Source organism: Acanthochromis polyacanthus, chromosome 5 (assembly GCF_021347895.1).
Source record: "Acanthochromis polyacanthus isolate Apoly-LR-REF ecotype Palm Island chromosome 5, KAUST_Apoly_ChrSc, whole genome shotgun sequence".
NCBI lineage: Eukaryota > Metazoa > Chordata > Actinopteri > Pomacentridae > Acanthochromis > Acanthochromis polyacanthus.
The window spans coordinates 16,311,870-16,332,372 of record NC_067117.1 but is presented as its reverse complement, the minus strand read 5'-3'; the positions used below and the strand labels follow the sequence as shown (position 1 = coordinate 16,332,372).

At 42.1% G+C, this 20,503-nt stretch overlaps 1 protein-coding gene across 3 annotated transcripts in view; it reads left to right on the top strand.

Annotated features, from left to right (window-relative positions):
- LOC110960676 (low-density lipoprotein receptor-related protein 1-like) overlaps positions 1-20,503 on the top strand; it is a 96,080-nt gene that overhangs the window by 22,155 nt on the left and 53,422 nt on the right. For all 3 annotated transcript variants that reach the window (XM_022208023.2, XM_022208021.2, XM_022208020.2), the window contains 4 exons: positions 7,339-7,476; positions 11,609-11,728; positions 12,397-12,525; positions 12,638-12,901. In XM_022208023.2, coding sequence (XP_022063715.2) covers positions 7,339-7,476; positions 11,609-11,728; positions 12,397-12,525; positions 12,638-12,901 — 651 coding nt within the window. The remainder of the gene's footprint in view (positions 1-7,338; positions 7,477-11,608; positions 11,729-12,396; positions 12,526-12,637; positions 12,902-20,503) is intronic.

The following is a 20,503-nucleotide window of genomic DNA, read 5'->3' as shown; positions in this document are numbered from 1 at the left end:
AGAGTGCATTATTGAACACACAGCTTGTCTCCGTCAGCGGTTGTTGTCTCCTCTGGTTTCTTGGCTCTTATGATGACAATTACTCTCATCCTCCTCTCAGACCCCCCCTGGGCATTTCCTTTCATTTGCATAGCTGTTTCTCTGCGCGGTAATTAGTAGTCTGTCCTTTGAATTCATTGTCTATTGCTCTACGTAACAAATGAAAATGATTGTCTGGAGAGGGGCTTGGTTAATTTGTGATGATTAAAGTTAGTCTGCTACTTTGTCTTTGTTAAATATTAGTTTTTGGGGCCTTTATTGATAGGGGCAGCGGAGAAAGAAAGGAGATGGAGGAGGTGAAAGTAAGGAAGTGGCATGCAGCACTGCAATGGCTGGGATTCGAGCTGGAGACTTGCTGCTCAGGGCATTAGGACTCATGGGGTATTTTGTCTAACCGCTTTGTGTTCTGGTTTAAGAAATGCTTAAAATACCTTTTAAGTATGAAGTCAGTCTTGGGTCAATAATATGTGTCTTTTTCTCTGATCTTTACAGGAAACATTTGAACTGAACTTGACAGTTTTGAGTCCATTGTGAGGAAATAAGAAGTAAATGAATGAGATTATAAATCCACTCAATCTCAGATAGAGAGTCGCTCTATAAGAACCTTACTCACAAAGCAAGAGGTCTGTTTTTCTTCTTTCAACTCGGTAAGAGAAAGAGGGAGGCAGACAGAGAGTCTGTCTGAGGTGTGTTATTAAAACTTTTGTTCCCTCTCCTTTTAAAGCTTAGGAAGCAGGTGTGTGGGTTGCTGGCGAATGACATAACTTTGTGAAATTTCGCCACTGATTTGCGTTTTGTGTGCAATCTTTTACTTTTCCTCTTTCATAACCAGCTGCAGCTCCGTCTGTTTATCGGGCAGCGTTGTCCAGTATGAATCTTGCAATTTACTTTGCTGATAGAACTGTTTGCTTAGTGGTTGCTCTGCCCCAAAGAGCAGTGGTGCTGGTGTGTTTGGAGAAGGCTCAGTTTGTTGTGCTTTCAAGAGCTAGATTTAGCCTTCCTGCTTTGCTTGTCACGCTGCCAGCCACCCCAGAAGCCCCCCAAGAAGGAACGAAAACGTGGTGTTGATATCTTGGAAGGAAAGGATTGAGCAAAAGAGCAAAGATCCAACCATCAAGTGCAGAGTGCAGAGAGGGCGTGCAGTCTGGGGTTCAGAGCCAGAGACCATTGGAAGGAATGACATTTATGCTGTATATTTTGTGTGTTGTACAGAGAAGTGGTTGCTCGGACGAAGGAAACGCAGGTAACTGAAAACAGTCCCATTGTAGTATTTGTGAGGCGCCCACAGGTGCCGTTCTGCTGGCAGGTTAATGTGTTGTTTTCACCTGCAGAGTGAAGTGTTTATAGGATAGCTGTCAGAAATAAACAATGGTGAAGTGCAGCTATTGTTCCCCCCTCAGCATTCTGCTGCTCGCTGATGCTGTGTCTGCTCTTTTGCTGCCCATGATGTTTCTGACAGCCCTGCGCTGAGGAGCGACATCAAAACACAAACTCCCATGTTAACCCCCGTGTCCTCTTACGGTGTTGGTGGAGCTGTGGTGTTGCTGCGTCTTGTTTTCGCTGCTGTGTCCTAGCTGTTTTGAGTTTTTGTTGCTTTGGCAGGGCAGGCCGAAAGGGGGAGGTCAAGGGGTGCCTCGGGGCTGCTTGGTCAGGATTTGGGTGCTTCGTCCAAGAATGTGTCATGTGGGCCAAGAGCGTCGCAGAAAGGGCCAGTCGGTCTGTGAGGACACAAGTGGTCAGAAAAAAAAACTAGTGTTACAATGTGTTTAGGAGGCAGTGCAACACAGTTTATGGATCTAAAATATTTATCTATATGTGACAGTTATTGTCTGGGAGCAGTAGCAGGATTAGTTGCACTTATGTAATTCTTGCCAATGCAGATTTATTCTTCTATAAATATTATATATGAATAGCCTGTATGTGGATATGCAGGTGTTTATCTACCATAGTTCCATCTACTGAATCTTGTGCAGTATTTAAAATAAACCTGGGGAGGCTCGTTGCTCTCCACAGTTGGCATCATTCTGGCTCCCATAAAGTCCCTTTTATGTTTTTGCGGTAACTCTGGCAGCGTGTTGCTATTTATTTGTGTGTTTGTTGTTGGTTGAATAAGCTTTGTGTTGACTAGCATATGGAGGGGAAAGCATGAACTAGTGAATGGAAAATCCCCACAGCCTAACAAGCTTTGGGCTCTGGGACAGCCTGATCCAGATCTTGACTCCTTCTCAGTCAGCTGGGCCTCTGCCCTACTACTGGAGAGGAAACGCACACGGAGAGACAGTTTCCAAGATGAATAACTCCACAAAAATGTTGTTGTGAAAGAAAAAACACACGTTTGTGAGAGCTCCCAATAGATGCAAAACTAAGAAGGCTGTGTCTTGAAATATTAATCCTAAACCAGCAGGTAATTTGAAAGTGCCAGCTCGCCTTTCATCACTTTGCCCCTGTGCCCCGTGGCTCTCGCTGTTGCCCTTCACTCTCCTTCCATGTGGCAGTGCCACGGTTCTCATCAGGCTTCGCACGTGATGCTGCTTACAACACTGAGGCTCAGCCTGCTTTGTAGGGGGCCACAGCCGATTTGTATGATCCAAACAATGGCCTTAGTTCTCTTGTCCCCCATCCCACCACCGCCACCCCCTCTGACCTCACTCGCTTGGACTGAAAAAGTGCATGTGATCTACCCGTGTGTGTGTAGCGGCTTAAAGACTCCATTCGTACAAGGTGTTTGAAATCCTGCATGTAGCAATCTTGTTTTGATAGATGCTTAGAGAAGAAAGGCTTTGTTTGGCTCTAAATGTGACTCTGCCATGTGTAGAAAAGCATCCATCAGGTGTTAGCACTGCTTCCTTATATAGAAATTTAAAAAAAGGTGGCCATATGAAGCTCTTTATTTCAGTGCAATTTTAGATTCAAAGTAAGGTGGAAGCTTGTAGTTCTCAGAAATAATTTTTGAATCTCACAGACCTATGGAAGAAGTGAAATCAATCCTGGTATCTGCTGACGTCTCTGTGACGACTGTAAAAGAAAAAAAGGAAACCTTGGAACAACCTCTGGTTCTCTGTAGGAAAAGAATAGTCAAATTTTCAGCCCCAGTTCTCAACCACTGGCACTATCACAAGGATAGCTTGTATGAGTCAATGATGGAGTAACCAAGATACATCATTTTCCTTGGGCACCATAATTAAGCTACAGAATAGCTGACGCTGTACCAGTCAGCCTGTGGTGGATCCTTCAGAGGAGTTGTCAACGAGACCAGAGCAAATAGAAGCTTCTTAAACAAATAAAGGTTCGAGCCTGCTAACCTGGCTCGCTCACAGTGGAGGAATGTTCAACAAAAGACCTTGTTTAATTCAAATTAGCGATGCTTTTTCCACTGTGGCACCTCAGGCTGCTGCCAGCTCACACAAGAATGAAGCCTTGTGGGGCTTCTGTCCACTTCTTGTGGATGAGGTGTTTCACATGGTCTCCCCTCTCCTTTTTGTCTGTCATTTTGCTTCTTATTGTGTTCATTTTCCACACGTTACCCTCCCTTTCATACGTTTACAGTAAATGGGTCAGCAGATGTTGAAGGAAAAATCATGGGAGGAGATAAAGAAGGAAAGAGAGTGATGAGGAGGAGGAAGGACAGCCAGCACTTTGACTTTCCACAGATGCAGAGAAAGATGAGCTATGAGAGGGTTCAGATTCAAAGTTCAAGCATCAAGCAAATGAGAAAAACCAATGAATCTTTTCTGTCACTTAATGAAAACATACAAGAAACAGACAAGTCATTCATTTTTCCTCTAATTTAATTTAGACAGTTGACATTGTGGACATATATGCTTCTTTCCCCTCTTGCTCAGAGTTAGATGGCAAGTTTTCCTGTCTATACAAGGTTGCCAGGCAACCGGTCACCAAGAAATATTTGCAGAAGTAACTTTCTGTGAAACATCATCTTTTTTACAGTTTTGTAGGTGAAATAAATAAACATGCAACATGTGAGCTTTAGTGGTCCTTCTAAGCCGATAGTTTGACTTTGGCTGTTTCCTCACTTTATGCTAAGCTAATTTCATCCTGGCCTCAGATTCACGGTGAGCTCACAGATGTGGGAGCGGCCTTGATTTTCTCATATAAGTCTTGGAAAGGCATGCCGAGCAATTTCTTTAACAGAAGCATCCCACTGCCTACCACATTTCGAATGCAAACATACAATGCAATTATCGTGTTTGGAACAGATAAATATCCAACAAACAAGCCCCTGCACTCGATTCAGAGCTATAATTATGCTGCTGTGATTAAAATGAATAATAAATGCTGTGACAACAATCGCTGTGGTTAATGTTGTGAATTATTGCTTTGAAATTTGGTGACAGCAGTTTGGAAATACTGCTGTAAGTTGTGAGCCTGCATAGACCGGTTGGACAGAGGTTGTTCTGAGTCATTAGTCAGTGGATAAAAGTCTGGTCAGAGTCACAAGGCAGGAAACTTCATCCAAGAAAAAGAGTTCAGTAATAAGGTCAAGCAGAAAAGCCCTCTGTGCTTTGCAAAGGATTTTAGCAGTATATTCACTTCTGTATCCAGTTAAAGCTGCATAAATTTAGCGTCTTAGAGGAGTAGTAGTTTTAGTTTCATATTCATCCAAGATGAACGTATTTTCTTTCCCAGAAATTCTAAAGTCCTCTCTTAGCACAGACTACTATACCAGGCCTACATGCCAGTGCGCTGGTGTGCCTATTGTTGCTGTTTTGCTTCTGGGATGCTTGTGTGTGTATGCGCTGCAGATGTAGTGAAGGTAGTGATTTGGTTGGTCCAAGTCAGGATAATGGTTATGTTTGTAGTTCCTGCTAGTTTTCTCCAGTGGCCATCTTTTGCTGCCGTGGTTCTTTGGATGTCTGCCTTGTGGTTTTGCCTGTTCAGTTGGCAAGCTGGAAAGATGAATGTAAATCCATGATGAGGATGAGAACGGAAAGACAGTTATCACTGGGAAAAGATGGGAGCAGAGGCTGACAAGCATACCTGTTTTTCTTGAACAAATGACTTCATTTTAACATCTGCAAAATAGAAGAGACTCTTGAGGAGAACATTCTGGTTTGACAAAAATGTGACTGCAGACGTAGCATAAAAAGAAGACATGATGCAGCGTCCAGGGGTTCCTGTTTTTACTGACATTACAACACGAGTTACCGCAAAGCAAATGTACATGGTTTCATTATCAGTTATCAGGCAAGAGTCAAGAGTCCACAGTTGGCTTAGTAATTAATAAGTGGCCTTTGCTCTGTATCTGAAGCTTCTCGTTATATTTCGTAACAGTGCAGTAAGATCCTCTGATGTTAGCTGGGGGCGTGCAGAGTGTGTTTGAGCACATAATCCCTGTCCATTTGCTTTCTGTAGAGTATTTTCCTGATGAGTGGTCAGCTGGCAGGTAGTGATTACACAGGAATGGTTTTAAGTAGATCCCGACCAATAGCGGTGTAATGGACCATAGTTGATCCGTGATCCGCACGGTTCCCCACCCCTGGTTCGGCATGCATGTGAACTGTGGATTAAGAGCAAAGTTTAACAATGATAATGCAAAATACTGTTTTACTACCGCTGTTTAAAGTAAGCAGAAGTGCACTTGGAGAGCACACTCTTCCGCCAAGGCCAATGCCGATGCCAATGCCTTATCTAGCAACTTTCAAGAAAGTGATCTGGATCTGAATCAAAAAATTTGATTGGCCATGCTCCACTTTCCAACTAAGTTTCATAAAATGTTTGCCTGGTAGCTTTGCAGTTATCCTGCTAACAGATAATCAAACAGTGCTGAAAATGCTTTGGCAAGGAATAACTCCACAAATCTCGAAGCAGAGCTGCAGTGACAAGATACAGAGTAGTTATAAGCGCCTGTTTTATGCTCTTTTTGATTTTGCTGATCCAAAAAAAGATCTGATCTGTGACTCAAAAGTCATGATGTGATGTGGGCCATTAGTTATTTGATTTGTTGCACACCCACTGACTGATTCTGCAATTCTGAGGCCAATTCAAAGACAGACTTTTAGGGAGTAAAAATGAAGATACAGAGAAATCTGCTGAAATCTTTTATACTGGATAAAGAAAATGATGGAGAAATTCTTTATAAACTTGCACATTATTTCACAAAGTGGTCTGCAGCTAACTGTGAAGAAACACCTTGACTCTGCACCACCGTCTTCCCAGTGGTAATATTTGCTCTGTTTCATGTGTTGAATGTGACACGCTGAGAGTCGATGGTGACAACGCTGTCTACATTATTCTAGTTAATAAGCCTCACTAAGTTGAAAGTCCTCATCTCTCCTGTTTTAAGTTTATGAATATACATATTGTTTGCTTCACATTCACTGCAGGTTTGCTCTGTCTTGTCACTGGAAGTGTGATGGTTTGTGATGAAACCCACAGCAGTGGTGCTGTCCACAGATATTAAGGAATCAATGGCCTGATGTGCCCTGACTGGGGGAGATGGCAGAGAAATGTTTCTGTGCTGCCTCAGTCTGACAAATATATTGTCAGCCAGACAAAGTGCCCAGGTCTGTCACAAAATCTGCCATCGGCGGGCAGATTGAAAGGGCAGAGCTCTATAAAGATGGATTTTTAAAGCATTTCTGCTTTACTGAACAGTTTATAGTCGAGACAAAATGGATGGCAGAGATAAAGGGAGAAAGCACATGACAAAAGATCCCAGGGTGAAATTATTCTCAGGAAATAATGGATACATGGTGCTGCACCGTGTCTGCCTTCGTGCCTCCAGACAAAGCTGCCTGCAGCAGAGTGTGTGTAGCGGCACAGCTGGAGGTGTGTTCACAGGTGAGGTGACGCAGTGCAGTTTTGGTATCCATTTTGGTGTGACAATGCACTGGGGTTGCCTGCTGTGAGAGGTTCTTATTAGAAAGCCATACAGGAAAAAAAATATTGTTGCCTTTAGCTGACAAAGGCACTCACCGACTTCTTTAGCATCGGCTAAACCTTTTTAGAAAGGCCTTTTTTTCTTTTTACTTCAATCAAATACACAGGATCATCTGCAGCCTTTAATTTCATTTATTTAATTGGCACAGGTGTAGATAGTTGTTTTGATTTGGAATGATTTCACTAAAACGATAGCAGAACCAGAATAATCTTTCAAGGTAATGTTTTCAGGTGATGGAACTTGATGTATGTAGAATCCCATCTGACATTCAGTAATTTATGTAATAAATTAGCTCCAGGAAATAGCTCAGACTTGGCTGGTTTTAACAACAACAACTCGGCTTCACGCTTTGCCCTTATCTTGTCCATCAGCCCATGCTTGTGTTTGTTGTGTTTCCTCAGGCCCACTCAGCACTGTGTCGCGGTGTCCTCCCAATGAGTACCAGTGTGGAGGAACTGAGCTGTGCATCCACATGAGCAAACTGTGCAACGGGGCCCCGGACTGTACCGACGGCTGGGACGAGGGCCCACACTGCAGAGGTATGACTTCATGCACGGCATCAGTCTGTGGGGACGAATGCGTTTCTGAGATATCGTCTGAACAGTGGAGACTGTCAGGTGAATAATGCAAGTCCTGTGCTGATACATTCCATCTGCGTGGCACAAAAAGAGGAAGGGAGTGTGACCGGATTTCCATTGCCTTTTTATGTTGCCAACTTATTAGAACTAAAATCTGCACACGGTGAAACATCAATGAAGCAACACACTGATTCACCACATCACCGTCTTTAATGCTGGATTGTGCTGCCTTCTGTGCGTGTTTTTTTTTTTCTTCCTCAGCTATATTGTGCCACAGCTGACTGTATATTTGGCATTCTGTATTTGTGAGACAAGACGGTGTCATCGAATCGCTCCGTTTCAATAAAGGAAGTGAAAATTGCTATACATGAAATGAGGAAGCCATTTCTGATGAGTCTAGAGAATCTAATACCTTTTAAAAGAATGTGCTGACCAGGCTGCCCTCAGTGAGACAATATGAAACTCAATCGTGCAAAAGACGTGAATATCTGTTGGCTGAACCCAGTAGGCATTACACTCCCTGTATGATTAATGTCGACTGTGCAGCAGGTTTCAGTAGCCTTGATATTCGATTTTTATTTTGCTTGACACATAACAAATTCGGCTTTTGCAGAATCCAGTGCTTACTGAATTAAACAGAGGATTTAGTTATTTACTCCAAAGCTCAGAATCACCATTAGACACTTGACCATGGCCTTGCTGTCCCACGAGACTTTTCTTCTGTTCCTTTTCTGAGTTAGCCACCTTTTCTTTCTAGACTTTATTTCCCCCACTGCACCCTCAGTTAAAAAAAATGAGCAGAAATGAAATATTTATTGAAGAAACATGGTGAGAGGTATTGGAAAGGACATTAATTTTTCATGCGCTCTCAGGCTGGCAAGACTTCTGTATAGTATGTGTGTGTTTGTGGGGGATGCAGCTGCTCTCATGGGAAAAGCGTGTGGTACCCACATGGCTGACCAATTATTTTAGGTCTGAGACTTGGTTTTGAGGGTTAGATTTGGAATGAGCTGAAGTGCGGCGGCGTGTTTATGAAACATAGATATCCTCTCGTGACATCTTCCGTCGTCTGAGGGGTGAAACGTTCCAGCTGAGGGTCATCTGATTAATACGGGTGGTTTGTGTTCTGAACCAAAATAGTGCCGTTCTGGTCGTTTAATTCGCTCCAAAATAAATGTTTTGCGGTGTGTGTCACGGTAAGTTGTTTACATTGTTGCCCATGTTGGCTTTCTAAACCCATCTCAGTTGTTTGGTGCTCAGACTTGTTTTGGAAAATTCCGGGCATGTCTGTAATTTGAACTGTGGTTGTCTCAGCAAGCCTCGGGAGTACAGCAGGAAGACTTGTGTATTCCCTGAATTGCATGGAGGTTGGCAGCGGGGCAGCGGTTCTGTGGAGCAACTCGTCTGATGTTCACATAAAGAGCAGCTCGTGAAGGAGTCCGAGATAGCAGCTAAAAATGCACAAAGTGAAGAAATCTGCTGATCTGTAGAGTTTCCTTGTGTTTCTCTTGCTCAGCACTTACAGCTCTTTGAAAGTTTCACTTTATTATTGATTTAGGAAATTTATTTGGTCAGTAGTGGGAAAATATGTACAGTACAGCGCCGGAGCTGTGCGTTTTATCTTCAAAAGTGCGGCGCCTTGAAGAAGAGATTCTCGATGCTGCTCCTCTCTCCCCAGAGGTGTTCTGTTAGTGTGAACAGTCTGACAGTGTTTCTGGGCAAAGTGAATCACTTGTGAGTGATAGATCTCAGCCTGGCTTGACATGGCTGTGTGTGTTTGACTATGACTCACCGTGTCTTGATTTATATCTCGCAGGATGTGCAGTGCAAAGTCGAAAACTCCGCTGATATTTCCATCATGCTGTCGGTCAGCTGACTGGAAGGTGTGATTGTAGCGTGTTATCTTAGTGCCCTTCAATATTTGATGTGTATGTAGCCTTGGAGATAGCAGGGGTTAGCAGGGAGGTATTGATTTTGAGTGCAGGGCAGAAGTATTTGCAGATTTCTACTATGTCTGTGGGCCCTCATTCACAGGATATATTACAGATTTTACTTCAGAGAAGAATCCACCTGAACATCACGTAGAACCTTGAAAGGATGGCATCCATGAATGAATAATTAAAATGACTACAAGTGAGATGAGCTGAAGACAACCAGACTAGACAAATGACTGAAATGTGTTAAATGTTCTTTGGGTTTTGAATTCATCAAACACTACAATGACTAGTATCATTTTACCAGTTGTACTGAACTATGCATTTACTTGATTTTTTCAACTATATTTTGTTGCCTGGTTTTCTTGGTGGGCCATGAATTACAGAAAACCATTCTATCCATAATAATTTTAATCCACAACAAGGATTTAAGAATGACTTTATTTATATTTTTGAATTGTAAATGATTTTAATGGGTAAGTGCATTTTTTGCAAATTACTTTTAAGCTCAACATTTTGAACCTCTGTGCTTTCTATTGAGGTCTGTTTTTGATTTTAATCACAGTTGCTTTGTTAATATTAGAGTGGTGCTTTGGGGTGTTAAAGTGCCTTTTCACTCAGTAATTAGACTTTTCCATCTCTCTCTGTATCAAATTTACACATTTAAAGATTTCTTCCTTGAAAATAATCCATTCCTGCTTCAAACTTTACACCGTTGCCTCTTTTAAAATGCGCAGAAAAATAAACTCTTTAGCCCAAAATAATTTAGGCACACATGCTGGAACCAGAAACTAATTTTGAAAAGAATAACCCTGAAGAAGGAAACAGTTCTGTTTGTCATGTATCACAGTTCCTTGTGAAATCAACATAGCTTTGACATTTATTCTATTGCTTAACCGGAGCTCCTTTTTAGCCAACTAATCATATATTAAATGAGGCAAGACTCATCACCCTGGTATTCCAGAAAAAACAAAAGAGAAGCTTCAAACATGTTGTGAAATAGTTATATTTTCGCCCAAACAACATCCTCGTCTGTCTCACCCTTTAAATTGACTTTGCTGCTTTTTCAAACCAGAAGCTTTCTCTTACATGTATAGGAATGTAATTTTTATTATACAGAGTTGCAGGATTGGTTCCATAGGTTTGTTGTTTATGAAATCTTATCTGTGAAGCCTGTATAGTGTTTCTGATTCACTGTATGCTAAAAATCTTGATTTTCACTTTCACTTCAAGGTGAAATGCATTAACTTGACCAGCTGTAATTGTCCACAACACGATCGCATCTGAAGATTCCTGTCCTCAGATGTGAATTCATTAATTGAATGGTCCTGAAAACTACTTTATATTCATAACTGTCAAGAGTGGAACCACACTGAGAGTCTTTAAGCTGAGAGGTTTAGACACAAACATCTTGTTAAAGCTTTGAAAAATTCCAGTCTTGGGCAAAGATGGAGAAAATCAAAAAGTCGCTGCATGTTCTGTACTAGCATCCTTCTCCCAAATCTAAATGTTCCGGTTGTGTTTTTTTGTGTTTGCTTTTAATTCATTTAATAACTATCGTTTTAACCATATAATCTTGTTGCTGAAAGGCTTAAGTTCCTAAACTCTTCACACTCATAAATGGTCCATTTGAATTTATTTGGTGATTATTTATGTTTTCGGGGACCCACGCCACATTCACACGTCTCTTGTCTGTTCTGTTTTTCAGTTTCCGTGAAAGTGTGCTTGCAATAAATAGTTTATTCTTATTAATTATTATGTTCCTCTCTGTCAGGAGGAGGCCTCAGAGAGGGAAGTTAAAAAATGTAGCAACACACATCAAGTATTGATGCAGTTAAGCGCCCTGCGAAAAAGAAAGTGCACAATAGCGGCTTCAGTAGCACCTGTGTGTGATATGTGCCGGCATGCCGTAAGCTCTGTGCTCTGCCTTCAGCGAGAGGAATAAAGGCTGAATGATCACAGTATAATCTGTGGGTTTACAGTGAGATGTTCAATGAATTATTACACAATTATTACACATCCGCCTCTGATTAGAGCCGCTATGCTGCAAGTGACAAGAAAAAACATTAATAAAAACCAGTCGCTTTGCTCTCGCTTTCATTCATTCATTTTCCTTCATTCATTCATCACTCTCCCTTCTCCCCTGTGTTTCCCTTTAGAGTATATATCCAACTGCTCACTCATGGGCTGCCAGGAACACTGTGCGGTGACTCCAGTCGGACCTGCTTGTTACTGTAAGAGCGGCTATGAGATCAGCCCGGACGGAAAGACATGCAAAGGTGAGTTTCTATAAGCAACAGCCACCCACTGCTGCTGGGTGATGCCTGTGGTTTAATATGTGCTGACTGTAATCATCAAGTCACACACAAAAACTGACAATGATTCATCTTCTTTTTAAATTCTTCACTTCTAAAATAAAAATATTGCCGCAAATCCTGCTTTCCAGCAACTACACAATGAGGACACCACTGGATTTGTGTTTTTTTTTTTTTGTATCAGTGACAAACACATCGTTTGACCCCATACAAAGCTTAACCAATGTTTACTCATGTTTTTGGGAAGCTAAACCAAGTGTAGAGTACACAGTGGGCAGTTGAGGGGACCTGTGAGTGTGTGTGTGCGAGTATTTCCTGCAAAACAACTGAGATCTGAATGACCATGGAGGTCATAGAGGAGGGGCAGTCAAAGCCCAATGATGTAGTGGTTATTTTGGCAACAAGGCAAAAAAAAACAAAACACACCTTTAATTAATTATGAAGCCAATGTGACAAAAACAAACTTGGCGAGAGCGAAAGTGAATAATATTCTGCATTTTATATACCATCTGTGGACAGTTTTTATATTTTTACTTCGTCCTCTTTTTGTTCGTCCTCCAATTTCTGAGCTGAAATGAGTTATTTTATGTTGTAACTGAGTAATGAGACCATCTGTGGCTTCTGTGTTTCAGACTTTGATGAGTGCAGTGTGTATGGGACCTGCAGTCAGTCCTGTACTAACACTGAAGGCTCCTACACCTGTTCCTGTGTGGAGGGCTACTTGTCCCAGCCAGACAACCGCTCCTGCAAGGCCAAGAATGGTGAGTGCTGTCAGACATCAGCAGGATTAAATGTGCAGCAGGTTGTCCGAGCCTGGATGGACGTTCTGTCCCTGTTCCTCCTGTTTACTGTTTGTCCACGTTGCGTTGCCAGATCCAGTAGACCGTCCGACTGTCCTGCTGATCGCCAATTCTCAGAACATCCAAGCCACCTCCCTGAGCAGCAACACAGTGCACAGTCTGTTGTCTACCAGCACCAAGCAAACCACAGCCATGGACTTCCTTTACGCCCAAGAAACTGTGTGCTGGATCCACGTGGGAGACTCGCCCTCGTCCACACACCTCAAATGTGCCTTGATCCCCAATCTGAAGAGCTTCACTGAGGAGAAAATCATCAACATTTCCCTCAGCCTGCACCGTAAGTACACCACAGCGGATTTTGTTGCTAGATTTACCAATCGCACCCTAATGATTTTAATGGCTTTGAGTAATCCGTAGCACTTGCTCAGCAGAGTGTGATCTGCACAAGCCAGAGTATACAGTCCAGTTCTCCACACAGAAGAAGTTGCATCAGTGTGGAACAAGGCTGAAATGTTATACCAAATGCCACATATAAGGTGAATTCCATTGCGAATATAATTAATTTGGTACACCGACACACTGTACACCCCCTATAGTCACACAGCGACACGTCGAGCCAGTCAGGATTTTTTGCACTGAATTATTTCATTTTGGATCCTGTGGCAAACAAAGATCTGGCCTCCACTCCAGCAAAGGTGATTGGACTTCTTCTGTGGCTTCAAATTTCACTTTTTCTACAGCTATTCCCCAAGAAAAATACTCCATTATGCATGTCTGCCTGATTGAAATTAAGCATTGATGTGATGCACACCGAAAATGTGAGAAATATGCAGAAAAAGAGGACACAGTAGGAATCCATTTACCCCACTGCTGCTGCAGCAGGTGGATGTTGCTGTCTGGAGGTAAATACAATTGGAGTCCTGTGTGACAATCGTCAAACTCATCAAAAATTTAAGTCACTTTCATTCACATGTGCTTTCCCACCTGCCAGACAGGGGAAGGAGCATCCATCCACAGTTCCTTTTTAGATTATGATTTGACTTCTTAGTCTGATGTGTGTTAATGTACACCTGCGGCCATTTTTACCCTCATAACAAGCAGTGTCCCAGCAGGGTCGCTCATTACAAAAACATTTTAAAACCTCAAAGCTACTTAAAGGAAATAGAAGGGGGGAAATGTGCACATTTAGGGGTTAAATAACTTCCAGTCAAAGGATAAACAGGTTGATGAAACATGTCTAGAAATGTAGCCAAAGCTGAAGCTGAGGATCAATTCCTTCCAAACAGGCCTGTCCTGAGACTCTGTGTGCTCCTCTGTGTCCTGCACAGCCGGTGACTCACAGATATTACAACAACACATTAAAAGCAGCTGGGCTTTTCCATGACTTAAGTTTCGCTTAAGAAAACACGAGGTTGTTTTTCTGTCCTGTAAAAATGAAACTAAAAGACAAACAACAGAGATCTAAGGAGTGTGACTGAATGTAAATGTGTCTACTCGCATGTTTCTGAATGTGGACAAGCTGCAGGTCAAAAGCACCCCACATCCCACTTCCTCTTTCTCCCCATCATCGCTCCTTTGCTACAAGCCGTGTATTCCCAGTCATGCCCTGGCCAGGTTTCAGGCAGCTTGTCTTCTGTGAGTCAGAAGAAAAAGAAACCGCAAAAACAACAACCTTGTCTTCCGAGAGCCAGCAGGGACGGCTCATCACGCTGTGTTTTTTCAAATTGGCTGGCAGGTGGATTATAATTATCTGCATTGTCAGACTTATCTGTAAATATTAATCAAGGATTTTGCCTTGAATCAAAATAACATTGAATTTCTCGCACTTAGTCCTTGTGTTTGCATTTTCTCTGCAGCATCATCTCCAGCTTCTCCCTGCAATCCAGGAAGTCCACTCTGATCAGGAGAGATTAAAATGAGAGAGAGGCTTAAAGCTAATTCAATGCATTTATGTGGCATACTGTGGTGTGCACAGCAGGGGAAGCTGAAGAAGTGTGTTGGTGGTTAGACCAGGAAACATGATTTGTGAAAGAATATTAACAATATATATATATATATATATATATATATATATATATATATATATATATATATATACATATATATATATATATTGCCATGCTTTTCTTCTCTTTCTTCACCATCGTGGATTATGTGTAAAATTGAGCTGATAATGACGTGCGATTCATGCGTGAAGGTGATTCAATACTCATTTTTCGTTTTCCTGGTCAGAAGCAGCAATAATATATAATGACATAAAGACATAATACATAGAACCATATTTATAAAGGTTTGGTTTTCCTTCTTGTCTTTGCAAAGCAAAAAATACATTCGTTTTTTTATTGAACACATTTTCAATCAGCAATAAAGTGCAGTATTACTTCTGTCTTATGCTGAAAGGTTCACTGCACATTTACCATCAATTTTCTCTTTTTTCTCATTCATATTCTTCTTATTAGGCATAATGGTAAATAAAAGTGAAATCAAATGCTTTATTAATATCGTATATGTTGTTTCTGAACATGAAAAGGGGCTAAAAGTGAGCTCATATCTGCAAGCCATGATATAGTGCATGCACTGGTTTAAACTCCACGGTGACACTGTCATTTTTAAAGGGGGTTATCTTGGCATGAGCTGAACAGGAAACACCCCGAAGAAGGAATGAAGAACAACATTGAAGATCTGGATGAATGAGATGGGAAACGGGACTTCTGATGAGTTCAGTGAAAAGACTCGTGAATGTTGGTTCTGATGGTCGACTGGAGGTGACCTGATGATGGAATGACGGCTGACAGAAGCAGAGGAAGGAGCTGTTTTAGAATTCGGCAGAAACGAAAAGATTTGCTCCTAGAGGTTGTAGCAAAATTGGATTGGTTGAAAAAGTGGAAAAGTCAGCTGATTGAGTTGGAATGGAAGATGAGAAAGAGAGCACATTCATGATTGAACGTCTACACAACACATAAAATAATGCTAAAATATTGTAAGTGTATGGCATTGCATAGCACAGTTTCATTCCTCTACTCTTTTAAACTTGCGTACAACTATTGTGAACAAACATCTGCTCAATGTGCGGCGTCTTGTCTCTGTTCACATCCCTTCTCCATGTGACTAAAGGATGCATTAACATGACAGAAATGCCTTACTCGGTTCAGACCATCATGAAAATCAAAAGGCCCAATGATGACAGTCATAAAGCTCTGTCTTCCACATGCACGCACAATGCGGTGTAGCTGCCATTTGAAAACATTTTTGTTCTGAACCAGATGGTATCAGACAAGGTCAGACCAGGAAACAATGAGGTGTTTTGGTGTCCCTCGCAGTAATGAAAGGAAAATACAGTCTGATGTGTCTTACTGTGTGGATGAAGCCACAATAACACACAGCAGTGAACGTGCCTTCATCAGCCAGTCTGATGCAGGTAAAACAGCAAAACAGACATCATCTCAAAACTGCAGAAAAAGTGCCACATTGCTATACAGTAGAGCCTTCTTATTAGCTATAAAATGTGTTTGTGCATAGTCATTTTAATCAGGGCAATTTAGGAAAAAAAAGAGAATTCTCACTGTTGCTGTATTCATCCAGCTGAAACCACAAACTCAGTGGCTCACAACTCATTTAAGCTGATTTGAGCCAATTTAAGGACCAGAAGAATTTGCAGGAAATTCCAGTAGCTTCAGCTGGGCTCTACACGCCTGTCCTTCACACACATGCACACCCACGCACTCTACGGTGCTTGTATGCAGACATACGGATAAACACATGTGTGCACGCCCACACGGCGACAAAATGGAGAACTGGCTCCGTCGAGGAGCAAGGACAGGAAGTGGATGACATATGACGAGGGATTAGAAGTGTATTGCTGCAATAAGGAAGCAATTGAAGGATACTGCTTTTTTTCTGTATCCTAGTGACCATGTTACGGTTTTCCATGCCGGTATTTGTATAATTGTGAGGATTGAAAAAGCACAGGGATGCCGCTTGAAGGCATTTTAACTGTGAATGAGACAAATGATAGTCACAAAGAAAATGAAACCCTGGTTTTTTCTTAGCATGACTGATTTGTAGAAAGTGCAGTGATGCAAACAGGTGCTGGATTTGCCTTGTAAAGAAGCGTAAATCTTTACATCCATAATGACTTAGACACATATTTTATAGATACACGCTTTGACCGGCCAGAGGACCCCAAACAACACCAAGGCAAAGACATACACAAAACAGCAAAACCGATTCTTCTCATCTGTTCCAGACCATAATTTGGAACCGCTGCCCAGACGGCAGAGTTGATCTTCTGGACAGGCTGCTGGCGTGCGAGTGTGACAGAATAGGAGGAGCAGGTTTATGCTTACTGTCAACATGGAAGGAGCCAGCGACAACCAATGGCAGGCGTGAACATACAGGAAATGATGCACGTGTGGTTTGAGTGACTCATGACCTCAGAATGCCACAGATGAGTTGTCCAGATGTGTCTCCACCCCCCTTTGCACTCTCACTCTCTCACTTTCATCACATTCCCTTTGACTCTTTCCTTTTTTTTCTCTTTCTACTCCCAAATTACATGAAACATATACTTACTCTCATTCTATATTTGACAGCGCTTGTTTGTTGCTAATTATACCAGTCTCCCCAAATCACAATTGAATATACAACAGTGGTAATGCGAGAGCCATGAATGTAGAAATGAATAACACCACTAGTCTCACAAACAGAATCTGCCCGAGCATAATTAAAACATGACGAAGAGTCCACATCAATGTTAAGTGTGCAAAACAATTAGCTATTTAGCTTTACGCACAGTTTTTTGGCCTTAGAGCAAAACATTTGCAATATCTGCATCCTGAGGGGACATGACTATGCCTATTATATGTTCAGCTTCATGCTTAGCCATAGGAAAAAGCAGGAGATCATGCAGTATACATCTGTAGGATTCATCCTCTGAGTGCCATAAATGTCAGCATTGAACTTTATTTCTCTGCATCCAATAGCTGTGGCGATATTTCAGTCTCAAAGTGTTGTACCTTTGGAGTGACACTTTTAGAGACATGCCGATAGCGTGTCTAAAACTGTTTAACTTTCTGAACTAAATAAATATGTATTTGGGTTCCTGGAACTAAGGGAGCATCTGCACATTCCACCCAATGTGCAATATTCATTTACTGGTCAGTAATACAAAAATCCTAATGAAAACTGAATAAAAAATGCAGTTTGCGGTGCATGCATAATGCCTTTTAAGCATTTGTTGTTTTGTTTAATTGCGTTTCTCGGCACTCTTGGTTCCGTAAACCATTTTCTAATCAAGCTGGCTGTGCATTATTCATTCTAAACTGTGCTGTGTCTACTTCCAGTGGGAAAACAACCAACTTTTGGGTGTGTAGGCCCTTATAGCTGAGGTGGAAATGTCCAAAAACAATGTACGTTATCTGTCACTACCAGCAGGAAGAGGCGCAAGATCACCACGGCTACTGAGAGTTGCTCCTATTGGAAATCGAGAAATAAAACTGACAGAGGTTTAGCTACACTAGAAAGCAGGCATCGATGCTTCACACTATGCACAGGAGGGCTGATCCCAGAGCTGTCACTAAGCCTCCCTTCCCGGCTTGTACTGTAGGAGCCACAGTACCTGCTAGTTCTGCACAACGAGCTACAGTGTGCTGCTTAGGACAGACACTGGGCCTGAAATCTCCTTAAGAGGTCATGTGCCATTAAAAGGCAAGCCAGTCAGCACATTTTCAAATCTTCTTTCCATTCAACACTTTGGTCGGCTATAAGCTTCCCTCTCTTTCCTCCCCTCTCCTTCCTCACGCGTTTTTAGTCTTTAGTCTACATTTTAGTCCCTCAGCTCCTCAGTTCCTTTCTGTGGCCGTGGTAGATCCAAACAGAACCACATTTAGAGTGATTTTTATTGTGCTATTCACTCCTGGCTTCAAAGCTACAGTCAAACATTTAAAACTGACACTTCAGTGGTATCAAAGCCAAAACTGGTTCCATTAAAGTGGTATAGTACTGCCTGTGGAGACGCGTGCCCCCTCGCTTCTACTCCCAGATGTAGTTGTCAGAGTAAAAACCTTGCTCCATTTAGACACATATATTTAAAATACGTTATCTAGACATGCACTTGTTTTTCTTAGACCAACAGGGAGCACAGAGACAAACGAGTAAACACGAAAAAATAAGTTGTTTAGAGAGGCGAAGGGTAACCGAAAAAGGCAGCTGGTTCTGTTTTTTCAATTATGCTGTGTTGTTTTTTATAGCATAGTTTGAGACAGACAGAGCTGCAGTTAATGAATCCAGACTGTTTTCCCACCTCTGGGGAACAGACAAAAGGGGGAGGGATAGGGGAATGATGCATGGAGGAGGAGGGAGAGAAAGAGAATGGGAGGAGATAGAAAAAGTCTCTGGCTTTGCTGGAGCCATTTCTGTTTTGCAGAAGTGGAGGAAAATGGAGAGCAGCGGGTGTCAGAGAGAGAGGGATGCACTTTTTTCAGGGTTTTCAGCACACTTTTGTGATATTGCACAATCTCCTCTTTTCTCCCCTCCTTTGTTTGTCCATTGCTTAATCAGGGAATCAGTGTGTTGTCGGGCAGCTGGAAGCATTTAAACAGAGAGCTCTGTGTTAAAAATTAAGAGCGCCTTTGGGACTACAGCCCCTGATTCCCATAAACCTCAGAAATGCTGCTGCACAATGGCCAAGTTTCCCTAGTGGAAATCAGATCTCTCACTCTCCCTCTTTCTTCTTTTCTCTGTCTTCTTTTCGCTCTCACTTTTTCTTCCTCTCCTCTCCATCCCGGACCCAAAATATTTGAAAGCGTTCCATTTCCCTCTCATTGCTCGTCGGGTTCTTCAGAAAAATGTGTCAGTTTTTCTAAACACAGAGGGCTCCTCTGGAATTACAGTCAGATTTATGGGTTCATGGTGAGCTTTCACTGTGTGCACTTTGATTGCGTTCTTATGCGGAGGAATCTGCTTCATCATTTCCTGCTCCCGAGCTTTTCTTTCCTGGTTGGAGAAATCGATCCGCTGGTCTCACCTAAATCAGCAAAGCGGCCCGATTACCCTGGTAAACATACTGCCATGTTAGACCACCTCCCTTTGTGCTGAGTGCTGCGTGACCAAAGATCTCTACAGTACGGCTTTAGCCCTATATATGAAGCGTGTGTGTGTGTGTGTAAGTCAGTATGTGTTGGAAGAGTTCTGTGGAGGTCCGAGCTCGTGGCAGCTGTGAAAATACAAGTCTTGTGGCTTGTGAAGCCCTCCTACCCACTGTTTCTCTTACTTTCTCTCTATAGTTTTCATCCCCCGAGCCAAGATTAATATTTAAAGGTACCGATGCCAGTGCTGGAAGAAGTCCTCAAATCTGTTACATTTGTAAAAGGAAAAGTTGCATCAAAATGTTACTGAAAGTGGCTATAATCAGTATTTTATATTAACAATGGATCACTTGACTACTGTGTGAAAATCATTGGTCACGGTGATGAAAAACTTGCAGTAAGCATGCTGTTTTTTTAACCATTAAACCTTTTATTAGAATGTGACAGTACACATACAGACAAGAACCACAAGGACAGAGGGATGGAGAAAGACATCAGCCAAGGTTCTGAGACAATCAAACCACGGTCGATGCTGCTGCATTGTTTGCTTTTCAATCACTCCTCTGCCAGATTGTCTGAGCTATTCTTAGAGGAATAATCTAAACCCTGCTGTGTGTCACCTGTGGAGCATCAAACAGCAGCATTTACCAGAAAAAGAATGCAATTTTTTTTTCCCCTCAGGAGTTAGGAGTGAAAACCAAAAAGCCAAATACCCGCATCCATCAGGCGTGACGATTCTGACAGAAGCAACCGGAAACAACTAGCCTAGCCGCGCTAGACAACCCACGGCAACGAATTTAATTCTCTGCCAGGGTCGACAACAAAAATGACAACAGTCGTTGAGCTCCATTAGC